Source organism: Mobula birostris, chromosome 11, assembly GCF_030028105.1.
Source record: "Mobula birostris isolate sMobBir1 chromosome 11, sMobBir1.hap1, whole genome shotgun sequence".
In the NCBI taxonomy this organism is placed as follows: Eukaryota; Metazoa; Chordata; class Chondrichthyes; order Myliobatiformes; family Myliobatidae; genus Mobula; species Mobula birostris.
Genome location: NC_092380.1, coordinates 89,627,674 through 89,641,764, shown reverse-complemented (window position 1 = coordinate 89,641,764; position 14,091 = coordinate 89,627,674). Strand labels below are relative to the sequence as shown.

Here is a 14,091-nt window from a genome sequence, read left to right as displayed (position 1 = left end):
TACTCAAGAGATAAGTCTTTCTGTGGAAAAGAAACAGTTTATATTTATTTATCACACAACATAAACTACGAAAATGCCCAATCTCTTTCTCTGGTCAATGCCTCAGAAAGACTCTCAGTTTCTTAAAGATATCTGCTGGCACATACAGAAGAAACAATTTGTCACCGATTGAAGTTTAACATTTGCTGTTGGGAAGTTGCAGAGCACAGGAATACTGATGACTTAAATAATAATAGACTATCTGGGTTTGCCAAAACATTTCTGGTGGTATCTTTTACAGTGTGAAATTTGACTCTATTGCACTGCTGCTTTATTTCATTAAATTATTATACTCATTTGATTTTAGTAGCAACCAATTAAATCTTTCAACACAGAATCTCACTGAACAACTGAGAAATTCATTTGCTCCCGATGCAGCCTTCCCTACGTTGGTGAGACCCATTGTCTCCATCCACTCCATCCACCTAAAGATGAACTTTCCAGTGGCCAAACATTTTATCTCTGATAGCCATTGATACCCATTCCCCTTTTGACATGTTGGTTCATGGCCGCCTCTTATGCCACGATGAGGCCACCCTCAGGATGAAGAAACAACACATTATATTCCACCTGGGTAGCTTCCAACCTGATGGTATTAATACTGATTTCTCCTTCTGGAACAAGGAAATCCCTCCCCCTCCCCTCTTCTTCTATTTCCTACTCAGACCGCTTACCTCTTCTCACCTGCTATCACCTCCTACTGGTGCCCCTCCCCTTTCTCCGATGGTCCATTCTCCTCCCTTCTCAGATTCCTTCCTCTCCAGCCCTTCACCTTTCTTACCCACCTGGCTTCACCCATCACATTCTAGCTATCCTCCTTTCCTCCTACCTCCCACCCCACCCCCACCTTCTTATTCTGGTGTCTTCCCCCATCCTTTTCAGTCCTGAAGAAGGGTCTCAGCCCAAAACTTCAAATGTTTATTCCCCTCCATAGATGCTGCCTGATCTGCCGAGTTCTCCAGCATTGTGTGTGTGCTGCTTTGCATTTCCAGCATCTTCAGAATTTCTCATGTTTATGAACTGAGAAATAGAGATATTTTCCATCTCAATTCCTTAAAGTGGTTGCTAGCCGGTGATTACAGCTGAGTGAAATTATTAGATGTTGAATTTGCTTCTATTTATACAGATGACATAGAGATGTGGGATTGGGCTGAACTGTACAAATACAACTGAAGAGTCAGATCAGGTATCTTGAGATCAAAGGGCACCACAGCACCATAGCGATGAATGTGATGCTATTACATCTTGGGATGCTCCGGAGTTCAATTCCGGTGTCATTCTTTAAGGAATCTCTTTATGTCCTTCTCCATGGAATCTGTGGGTTTTCACCGGGCGTTCCTGTTTCTTCCCACACCCCAAAGACATACCAGGTGGGTTTATTGGCCATTGTAAATTGTCCCAGTCGGGCTTGTCGGGGCAACATGGCTCAAAAGGCCATAAGGGCCTACCACACACTGTATTGCTACGTAAAAATAAAAATAGGTCAAAGATGATCAAACCTCCAAAGTTGATTCTCACAACATAAACTCTATAAAATTTGTTTTGAGTAATACATAAAATATTTCTTTAAACCATAAAAGAGAAATTGGCACCAGAGCTTTCTTGATTATGTTCGTGGATTAAGCATCTACAGAGAAATGTTCGGATACAGCTGCCAGATATCATCCAGGTTTATAATCCGTGGTGCGGATGTGAATCACATGACAGGAATTTACTGGGAACAAAGTATGCGCTTTCCTCACATGATGAAGGGGACAGTTTCATTTTTAAAAATAGTATCATGCTCTGTCAGTAGAACTAGCGGTCAGTAGCTCAGTGGAATGGCTATGGCACAGATCAGATGCGGAGAACCAACAGCAACCCAGGGAGAAAGTTGAAGAGTATACTGTTTGGTGTGGCTGGTGGTATTAGTATGCAAAATATTACCAACGTGTGTGGTATAATTCATCCATGATGTAATGGATATGGCACCAAAGGTGACAAACATTTAAATTTAAGGGGTAAGTATGTTGAATTTACTGAATAGAAACAATGAAATCTGGTACCTGCTTTAACAGCCATTTCACACTAAGGGAATAAAATATTACCTCAGTTTGTAGACCACATGCAGCCTACAAGTTAAAGTCAGGTTTTATTATTTCATAATTACCTCAAAATGTCTGGGCAAGTGTTTCAAATTACTTGCATCTTTCTTGTTACCATAATAGACCCCACTACAAGATTATGTTACTAATCACATCTCTCACTGAAATTGCTCTGTGAGGTTCAACGCTTCAGTTTTAAACAGCCACTGAATGTTTCTGTCTAATGCAGTCTACATACAGGAAAAAGAAAATTACTGGCTGTAGCAAACTATAAATCAAGTTAAGCAGAATAAGCTCTGTTTCTCGCATTGGCAAACAATTCATCAAATTTAAACTAACAGCTGTTAATTCAAGCATATTGACCACATCATCACAAAAGAGTCTCTCACGCACAAACTGAAATTCTGATCTTTTTAAACTCATGCTCATATGGAATCTTCCACTCTTATTCAATGTCACGACATGTGTACAGGACATATAGTATAACAAAATTAACCTTGTTGCATACTTTGGGGCTCCATGGCTTTCAATAACTTTTGGCACTTGGCTCGCATAAATTCATGACTGACTACATTCTTATCTCAAGGATACAAAATGTACCTTGACAGTCTTGCTTTAAAGGGAATACGGGACAGATCTGAAGGAACAACACTGTGAACTCAAGTATCCAGCATTCATGCCCAAATGAGTGTGGCATTGTTGAACCATACCATCACAAGGTAACTCTTAAAACTGCTACCTGATCAGCGCCACCCTGCTGAGCACCTATTCATTGTAGTCCAAACACTCGCAACTACATCCCCCATTGTATTTTAATAAAAGCCATTCACTCTGTCCGTGAGCTGAACGCTGCTGTGTTGGGAACTCGATCTGCTGTTGAGTGGGCAGACTGAGAACGTGGCCAAAGTGATCTGGGGCTCAAGACTGCACCCCAGCCGGCAGAGTGAGTGTGCGCTATTACTGGGGATCAGTGCGATTGCTGGGCATCACTCTTAGTGTTGACAAACCATTCACATCCAATAATCCTTCTAATCACCTCTTGTTGGGATATGACGGAAGCTGCTGTCTCCCCTCTCTTTGACTGAGGAAACAACTTTCTCTAACCCAGGGAGACTCTGCTCTGCATTGAACACGTATCACTGAGTTTGTTGTTACAGTGTGTGAATATTCGTGCCTAGCTCCACCTTTCCACATACAATGCTATCGAGTTAATACTACTGCATCATGATGCTAAGCTGGGTAGCAATGTTCTACTGGCAAATGGTGAGAATGCACTTGTGAAACACGCTAAATGGAAAAGCTTTCCTTTTTAATGGTATAACTTCCTTTGAGGTTACATCCCTTCAGTCCTGTTTGCTCGGTGTTCTTCTCGAACAAGAGGATAAAGCAACATCAATGCAGAGCAGCTCTACGGTTGCCCTCATAATACTTCTCTCACCTACCCATCATGTCACCTTCTAACGGTACAAATTTACATTCCTACTCAATTAACACAGCCAGCCAAATATATTTGTCCTTCAATTGAACCTGTTTTCTATTGTTCTAATTGAAAACAATGCATACTTGTTATCCACAAAGATCATAACTTGTGGTCTTTGTGGACGGCATTGGCTAGTGTTAGTAGATTAGAAAATAAATAGCTAGTTGTCACAGTATGCTTTAGAACAGGAGTTCCCAACTTGGGTCCATGGACCTCCAGTTAATGGTAGGAACCATGGCATAAAAAAGGTTGGGAACCCCTGCTTTAGAGCTGCTGAGAAAATCTCAGGATCGTGGATCAAGACTCAATGTTATTCACCATCTGCATTTACATACATTAGAAACTTCCTGCAGTGTGTTGGTCAGGACGCGAAATGCAAAAATAACAACATTCAACATTGATAAAGAACAAGATATGAAAGTAAAGTTAGAAGTTAAAGTACAGATATGGAATAAAAGTGTGTCTGTTTATTTATCTAGATACAGCATGGAGCAGGCCATTCTGGCCCTTTGAGCCACGCCACCCAGCAATCCCCCAATTTAATTCTTGCCTAATCTTGGAATATTTACCATGACCAACTAACCTACAAACCCGTAGGTGTTTAGACTATGGGAGGAAACTGAAGTACCTGGAGGTAGCCCAGGTAGTTATGGGGAGAACATACAAATTATTGCAGGCAGCAATGGGAATTGAACCCAGGTTACTGGTACTGTAAAGTGTTGTGCTACCCACTATGCTACCGTGCCCCCCCCCCAATATATACCAACATGTATTTACAACATAAGCAGCATTATAAAAGGTGGTTTGAAGTGTTTACAATGCAGTAATAGATAGAGGGGGTGAGGGTGGGGCTAACTGGAATGGATGATCAGATTAACTGACCGGGAGAAGAGATTTTTAAGGTGGAATGGAGTCTTATTAGTTCTACAGCGCTTTTCAGAAGGTAGTTTCATAGGATCGGCGGTGACTTCATAACTTTCATTGATAAAATACTGCTCTATTTTGAGGAAAGTAACACCATCTACAATCTGAAACATCAAAGCTTAAAAATCAGGCATTTCATGGTTGTGATTCATCATTGCCTGAAATTACAGCTAAACAGAACGATATGAAGAATAAACACAGGAGATTCTGTAGAGGCTGAAAATTTTGAGCAACACACACAAAAAGCTGGAGGAACTCATCAAGTCAGGCAGCGTCTATGGAGGGGAATACACAGTCGAAGTTTCGGGCTGAGCTGCTTCATCAGGTCCAGATGAAGGATCTCGGCATGAAACATCGACTGTTTATTCCCCTCCATAGATGCTGCTTGACTTGCACCAGCATTTTCTGTATGTTCCTCCAGCATTTTATGTGTGATCTCATCAATACAATGCACAAAAGGAAGTGGAAATTAAATATCTTGACATGGCAAAAATCATACTGCTGGAAGAGCGCAGTGGGTCAAGCAGCATATGTGGAGGTAAAGAGATGGTTGATGCTTGGAGCTAAGACTCTATATCATGGCATAGCAGGTTTGAGGGGTTTGTAAGGGTTTTGCATTTTGAAATCACCAGAAAACACACCAAACTGACAACCATCGAAAGTTTCTGGTAACTAGAGATTTTTTAAAAAGGTCACTGCTATCAATGTTCATGCACATTTAAAAACTAGTTTCAGGTGACATTCAAGCAAAAATAACAAGGTGATGTAGATATCACATTAGCTTGCCCTACAATTAGTGCAAGGAGTTAAACAGAGATGCATTTCCTTCTGTTTGCAATTGCCTGCTAATTTTAGGTTCGCAGTAATGATATAATAGTCACTAACCACAATCCGATTCATCGGACCAGTCTCCACAATCATCGTCACCGTCACAATGGTATATGTCAAGAATACAACGCCCATAAGCACATTGAAATTCCTCCATACTGCAGTTGGTAATAGGGACTTCGGCAGCTGAAAAAAAAGATCAAAGGAAATCTTAATTAGGCACGATGTTACCTGGGAATGTCATCTGTCTTATTACCTATTCTCTCTTTTCAGATTATTCTGGAACTTCCCGTCAACTAGGTCTATCAACTTGAAATGACATACTGCCCCATGACAAAAGTAAGCAGGACGTAATAAAGCTTACAGATGGATTGTTCTGTGGAAATGATGGTAATATTAAATCATCACAATTGCTGTGTGAATCACTTTGACAATATTAATTCTGCTATAATTCTCAGAGTACTAACCAGCACTACTGATGCTGATGTTTAGTGGAGGAATTGAGAGGAAGTGAGTTTCACAGGTGAATGAATATGTATAATTCTACCAGGAAGAAACAGGTAAATAACATCAGGAATCAAATCATTTTAACCATACAGCCCATTAAATAGTTTTCCTTGACAACAGAATATCAATTTTCACTTAATAAATTGATGCACAAAATACAAAATTCGGTATTGTTTATATTGTACACAAAATTAAGAACCTTCACTCAATAAGATAGTGAGCTTCACATGCATGGCAACCTCCTCATTACTTAACATTTAAAGAAATCCGGCTGTCTCACAGCCAGAGAGATTTAACAAGATATGTCTGATACATTAGCTTACTTCTTTTGATTTACTTAGAGATACAGCCCGTCCAGTCTAACGGACTCCACCACCCAGCAACCCACCTATTTAACATTAGCCTAATCACAGGAGAACTTATAATAACCAATTCACCTATTAACCGGTACACCTTTGGACTGTGGGAGGAAACTGGAACACTCGGAGAAAACCCACGCTGTCACGGAGTGAATGTACAAACTCCTTTTAGACAGTGCCGGAATTGAACTCTGAACTCCCAAACTGTAATAGTGTCTCACTAACCGCTACAATACCAAGGTGGGTGGTGACTTGCAGCACTGGAGGATCAATATTCTACCCTGCCTCAAGTTCGGAAAAGTGGAGGAATGTATTGTAAATGAATGCTCCAAAAACACAAAACGTAGTCAAGTGTTAGAAGTGACTGTGGTGCAAAACAATTCCTGATGTGTATACAATATCAATCCTCACATGTTGAGGATTATCTAATTTGAAAAATGGCTGGAAATTTACTTCTAAATTTTAATCTTAATAAGTCAAGTTACTTAAGTAGCCAAAACAAAACCGTTTCTGCACTGATGAGTTTGGATGCTTTATTCATTAGTCTGTTGGTTCATTGGAAATGATTTTAGTAGAAATTACAAACAAGAGAAAATCTGCGGATGCTGGAAATCCAAGCAACACACACAAAATGCTGGAGGAACTCAGCAGGCCAGACAGCATCTATGGAAAAGAGTACAGCTGATGTTTCGGGCAGGTCCTGCTGAAAGGTCTAGACCCGAAATGTCAACTGCACTCTTTTCCACAGATGCTGCTTGTCTACAATCCTGAAAGCAAGCTAATTAAGTGAAAATTGAAAATGAGTGACAATATTTGTACAGAAACCCGACCATGAGTGTGCCAGTTATTTCACCATCTGTGAAAAGAGAGCAGTTACTAAAATTTATGGTTTTGTGTACGTGCCAGATGTCAGACAATTCCAGTGTTGATGACATCTTATGATTGGACAAATACTGACATAATATCATACATAAATTAATGCGTCTTCTCACATTTTTCGCATTTTTATGTTTACTAGTTTCGTTTGCTTTATGTGGTTCAATAACATTTTGTAAGCAGTGGTGATTTTTTAAAAATCAATTTAATACTGACTTATGTAAAATATGGCTATGGCAAAAAGTAGTTCAAAAATAATTTCAGGGTGTTCGTTTCTGTTTAAGCTTGCAATTATGGAGTGTATTGACAGCTTGTGGCAGATGCCAAATTCTTCGTGGTTTATGTTGTTACTCATAAACAACCCACCACTGCCCCAGGATGATTTTAAACACCAATAAAACCTCAACGGATAAAATTTACCAAAACCATGCAAATAACCTGACAAGATTCTCAAACTATAGATTTATTCTTGTTGACCCGCAAAGGAAATCTACACTGCACAGAGACATAACACTCTGAAAACAAAAATGGATTGATTCAATTTGGAGCAAGTCACTCTGGTTAAGGTTTGAATTGAGGGTTACATATATTGTCATTGATAAGATTCCCCATTGCTCTTCTTTGCAAACGTCAACCAAGAGCTGATTTGACAGATTGCCAAAAGTGAGAAGCAGTATAAAATCTTTGAAATTTTGATAGAAAAGATCCCCTGTGAACCATTTTTAAACTCAGCCACAAATGACAGCTGTATTTTATCAAAAGGAATGTATAAAATGCAGTTCTAGTGAAAACAATTATCGATGTGCACAATTCCAACATTTCAGACCTTACGCATGCCACCTGCATGCTGTAAAGAGAATATTTGGCATTTCCCCCTTTGATATGAAAGCTTTGATCTTATCTGCTGTCAACGATTGTATTGACATTCGCCAAGCTATTGATGAAAACTGCACACAGAGGCTTAACCACTACTAGTCATTCGTCCTTCTTAAAGGCACCACATCTTCCTTACAAAAGATGGTGGCTAGAAGGGTAGCCTGTTCAGATCAAATTTTGAACCATGTACCATGAGGAGCCAGATTTATAAGGATCAAGGCAATGCAGAGAAAGGTTCTAGCAAAACTTATAGACTTAGAAGGCTTTTCAGTAATAAGATTACAATTCCTTCCACTCTTTTATACAGAGTAATACAATATACCATTCAATTTTCAACCTGGCAATCAATTCCTCTTATTGACAGAAAGCAAGTTTAAACTTTGGTTGGTGGGAGAGGGGAAACCAATTATATTAACAGACAAAGAGGTAATGAAGAACTGTCCACCAAATTTGATAGCCAACACACCACACACCTTCTTAACAACTCTATCAACTTGAACTGCAACTTGGACATGGGAGACGATGGTGCCTAACGGCAACTCCTTTGCTTGCATCTTCGGAAACAGCTCTAATTCTATCTTTAATGTCTCTATTTTTTCCCTTTCAGGGTTCTTTTGAAGACCTTGACCTGGAGTTACACACTGACTTTGGTTCTTTGCAGGAATGGGACCTGCTCTTGGGGTCTCATGACTGGCTGTTATTTGATATGCCAAGGACCAAGGATGCGGCCTAGAAGACTAGCTCGCCTTCAGAGCTTCGGGATTTCATGGCTCTAGAGGCAGGTGGACTCGAGGTCGGTGCCTGCAGGAAATCGGTGTGCCCTGGGACTTAAAGCAAGCATGCAAGTACAGCAGGCAGTGAAGAAAGCTACTGGCATGCTGGCCTTCATAACAAGGGGAATTGAGTATAAGAGCAAAGAGGCCCTTCTGCAGCTGTACAGGGCCCTGGTGAGACCACACCTGGAGTACTGTGTGCAGTTTTGGTCTCCGAATTTGAGGAAGGACATTCTTGCTATTGAGGAAGCGCAGCGTAGGTTCACAAGGTTAATTCCCGGGATGGGGGGGACTGTCATATGTCGAAAGATTGGAGCGAATGGGCTTGTATACTCTGGAATTTAGAAGGCTGAGAGGGGATCTTATTGAAACATATAAGATTATTAAGGGATTGGACACGCTGGAGGCAAGAAGCATATTCCCACTGATGGGTGAGTCCAGAACCAGAGGCCACAGTTTAAGAATTAGGGGTAGGCCATTTAGAACGGAGTTGAGGAAAAACTTTTTCACCCAGAGAGTGGTGGATATATGGAATGCTCTGCCCCAGAAGGCTGTGGAGGCCAAGTCTCTGGATACTTTCAAGAAAGGGATGGATAGAGCTCTTAAAGATAGCAGAATCAAAGGTTATGGGGATAAGGCAAGAACTGGATGCTGATTGTGGATGATCAGCCATGATCACAGTGAATGGCGGTGCTGGCTCGAAGGGCTAAATGGCCTACTCCTGCACCTATTGCCTATTGTCTATCTCTAGTTGTGTGCCCAGAGACCTGAGCTCTTTCGGCACAGAGCTCGGAAAAAGCGACGCAACGGACTTTTAACATTGTTAATCAGCAAGTTGTTCGTATGTCTCCCCTCTTGCTCTGAAGTGGAGACACCTCTTTTTCCCTTCTTAGGTAGAGAGAAAGAGAGAGCCTGTGGTATGTCAAATTACTGGGTGAACGAGTAGCCTTTGGGGTACTGCAAGGTTGTGTCTTTATTGATGCTTTGCTGCCACTTGAGTGTTCAGTGGGGGGGAGGGCGCCGATACTTTTTTTTGCTGGTGGGGGAGGGGGGGAATCATTGCTTTGCTGCTGCTTACGCGTGGGAGGAGGAGCTGGGGGGGGCCTTGGGGTTCTAACATTTAACTGTCATTCATTCTTTGGGGCACTTCTCTGTTTTTGTGGATGGTTGTGAAGAAAAAGAATTTCAGGATGTATATTATATAAATTTCTCTGACATTAAATGTACCTTTGAGACCTTTGAAGGTCCCTCTGTTCCTCCACACTGCTAACAATCCTGCCATCAACCCTGTACTCTGTTCTTAAATTCGGTCATCCTAAATGTATCACTTCACACTTTTCCGGATGGAATTCTATCTGCCACTTCTCAACCTATCAATCTACCGTTGTAACCTATGACAACCTTCTACACTAGCCACAACACCACCAACTTTGCAATCTGCAAAGTCTTCTGCTTCCTCATCCAAGTCACTTGAGAAAAAAAATCAGAAAGAGCAGGGTCCAAAAACAGATCCCTATGGTTACTGTATGCGGAATGTCTGGCAGCTCTTGGGTTGTATTCCCTGGAGTTCAGGAGAATGAGGGGGAATCTCATAGAAACATTCCAATGTTAAAAGGCCTGAACAGATTAGATTTGGCAAAGTTATTTTCCATTGTAGGGGATTCTAGGACAAGAGAGCAGGACTTCAGGATTGAAGGATGTCCTTTTAGAACTGAGAGGCAGAGAAATTACTTTAGTCAGAGAGTGGTAAATCTGTGGAATTTGTTGCCACAAGCAGCTGTGGAGGCCAAGTCATTAGGTGTATTTGAGGCAGAGATAGATAGGTTCTTGAGGGCATCAAAGTGTATAGGGTGAAAGCAGGGGAGCGGGGACGACTGGATGAATTGGATCGGCCCATGATTGAATGGCGGAGCAGATTCGATGGGCCAAAGGGCCTACTTCTGCTCCTTATATCTTACGGTCTTATGGAACACCACTGGTCACCAACCTCCGAGCAGAATACGTTCCATCTACAACAACCCTCTGCCTTCTGGGAACAAACCTTGTCTGTATCCACACTGATTCCCTAGATCCCATGCCTCCTGACTTTCTGAATGAGCCTATGACAGAGAACTTTATCAAATGCCTCACTATAATCCATACATACCACACCCACTGCTCTACCTTCATCAATCTGTTTTGTCACTTTCTTAAAGAATTCAATCAGGCTCGTGAGGCACAACCTGCGTCACAAAACCATGCTGACTACTTTTAACCAGGCCATTATTCTCCAAATACTCATAATTCCTGTCTCTAAGAATCTTCTGTAATAGTTTTCTTACCACTTACTGCTCTGTTAATTCCCAGTGTTATCACCCTTCTTCAACAACGGAATAACATCTGCCACCTTCCAATCTTCTGGTACTACTACTACTGTGGACAGTGAGGATATATCACTGGGTATATCCTGTCCAGCCCTGGGGACTTATCTATCCTAATCATTTTCAGAAGTTCCAGCACACCCCTAAATAAATAAATAAGCTGTATTTATATGTTTAGAGATAGTGTAGAAAAAGTCCTTCCCGCTCTTCGAGCCATGCCACTAGCAACCCCAATTTAACACTAGCCTAATTATGAGGTAATTTACAATGGCCATTTAACAATAAGCAGTACATCTTTGGACGGTGGGAGGAAACCAGAGATCACGAAGGAAGCAAACTATTCATTAAGGACCTCCCCTACATTGTCCAACTCTAGGCACATGCTTCATCTTTTATCCCTAATTGGTCCTACCCTCGCTCTATTTATCTCCCAGTTCATTTATGCTCCTTTGTGGCTACCTGGTAACTCTCCAGAACCCTGTCTGATTCTTGCTTCTTAAATGTTAAGTATGCTTCTTTCTTCCTCTTGACTAGATGTTTCATATTTCCTGTTAACCATGGTTCCTTCACCCCATAACACTTTTCCTGCCTCAATGGGACAAACCTATGCAGAAGACTGGCTGAGAGGAAAATTGGGGCGGCCATGATGAAATGGTGAAGCAGACTCGATGGGCCAAATGGTCTAATTTTGCTCCTATATCTTACAGTCTTATAGAACCCCATGCAAGTGCTCCCAAGACAATCTCCGCATTTCCATCGTGAATTTTTCCAACTCACACTTCAAAGTTCCTGCCTAACAGCATCATAATTCTCTCTCCTCCAATTAAATGCTTTCCAATACCTCCTGCTCCTACCCCTCTCCATGCCTATGGTAAAGACTAGGGAGTTGTGGTTACTGTCTCTGAGATGCTCGCCCACAGAGAGATCTATCACATGACCAAGTTTACTGCCTCATAACTGATCTAGTGTGGCTTTCTTCTTTTGTCAACCTGGCCACATACTGTGTCAGGAATCTTTCATGGATACACCTGGCAAATTACACCCCATTGACACCTCTTGCATGAAGAAAATGCCAATCAGTATTGGGGAAGTTGAAATCACCTGTGACATCAACCCTGTTATTTTTGCAGCTTTCCAAAACCTGTCTCCCGATCTTTTACCGTTACTACTGGAGGGTCTATAGAATACTCCCAATAGAGAGTTTGCACCCTTCCTGCTTCTGACTTCCCCCACACAGTGACTCAGCAGATGATCCCACCATGATGTCCTCACTTTTTGCAGCTGTGATACTATCCCCAATTACCAATGCAACTCTCCCACATCTTTTATCTCCCTGTTCCTTTTGAAACATCTAAACCCCAGAATCCCCAGCAGCCATGCCTGCCCTTATGACAACCAAGTCCCCGTAATGACCACAACATCATAGTTCCATGTATTAATTCATGCTCCAAGTTCATCATCATTACTCCTGATAATTCTTGCATTAAAATAGATGCTTCAACTCATCCAACTGACCGCAATTATGCCCTATACACTTCCTATGCTTCCTAACAGTCTCTCTATACACTGCATCTACCTGTATACTAACCGTCCCATCTTCTGATCTATCTATACGCACAAAGTGCTGGAGGAACTTAGCAGGCCAGGCAGCATCTCTGGAAAAAACTATAGTTGACGTTTTGGGCTGAGACCCTTCATGAGTCCCGATGAACAGTCTCAGCCTGAAACATCAACTACACTCGATGCTGCCTGGCCTGCTGAGTTCCTCCGCCATTTTGTGTTTGTTGCTTGGTTTTCCAGCATTGGCAGATTTTCTCTTGTTTGTGCTCTGATCTATTACTCCAGTTCCTATCCCCCTCCCCAACAGCTCGAGGAAACCTGTCCATAAGGATAGTTATACTCCCCAAGTTCAGGCGTAACCCACTCCTTTTCAACAGGTCATACCTTCCCCAGAAGAGATCCCAATGATTCACAAATCTGAAACCCTGTCCCCTGCAACAATTGTTCAGCTGGATATTCACCTGCCATAACATTCTATTCTTAGCCTCACTAGCGTGTGGCACAGGCAAGAAGCCAGGGATCACTACCTCTGAGATCCTGTTTTTTCACTTCCTACCTAGCTCACTATATTCACTTTTCAGGGCCTCATTCCGTGCCTTATGTATGTTGTTGGTACCAAAATGAACCATGACCTCTGGCTGCTCCTTAACAATGCTGTGGACCCTATCTGAGATGTTCCTGATCCTGACACCTAGGAGGCAACATAGCATCTGGGTGTCTCTTTCACATCCAAAGAACCTCTTGTGTTATCCCCTAGCTATTTAACCCCCTTTCACCACCATCTCTCCTCTTCCCATATTTGAGAGCCATATTTGGGACCAGAGATCTGGTCGCTGCAGCTTTCCCTTGGTATGTTCTACCCCCTACCCCCAGAATAGTATCCAGAACAGTATACTTGTTACTGAGGAGGCTTACCTCAGGGGTGTTCTGCATTATCTGCCTGTTTCCTTTCCACCTCCTGACAGTCATCCTGTTACCTGTCTCCCGCAACTTAGGAGTGTCTATCATCCTTTAACTTCCATCTATCATCTCCTTGTTCTCCTAAACGAGTCATATGGCATCCCGCTCCAGCACTTTCACACAGCCTGAAAGTAGCGGCACCAGGATGCACTTCTTGCAGATCAGAAAGACTGGCTATCTCCACATCTTGCATGACAAGCACACCATTGACCTCGAATCCATTCTCTCTACTCTAGCAAGGCATTAATAAAGAAAGAATGAGAAACTTGACAGAAACCTCATCCTAGCCTCTTCTTGCTGAAGCCTCTTGAGCCAAAGCCTCAGTTCCCCACGCTGTTTTACTCCCACAATGGCTGCTTGCACAATTGCCATTCTGCTTAAACCTAACGGCTTTTATTATTGGCCCTTGCCAAGTGTCTAATAGCCCAAATGATCCCAGGCTCCACAGAAAATCTCAACAGGTCC

The 14,091-nt window shown here is 42.0% G+C and overlaps 1 protein-coding gene across 3 annotated transcripts in view; it reads right to left on the bottom strand.

Moving 5' to 3' along the window:
* lrp4 (low density lipoprotein receptor-related protein 4) overlaps window positions 1-14,091 on the bottom strand; it is a 452,403-nt gene that overhangs the window by 115,949 nt on the left and 322,363 nt on the right. For all 3 annotated transcript variants that reach the window (XM_072272686.1, XM_072272688.1, XM_072272689.1), the window contains exon 6: window positions 5,413-5,541. In XM_072272686.1, the coding sequence (XP_072128787.1) occupies window positions 5,413-5,541 (129 nt within the window). The remainder of the gene's footprint in view (window positions 1-5,412; window positions 5,542-14,091) is intronic.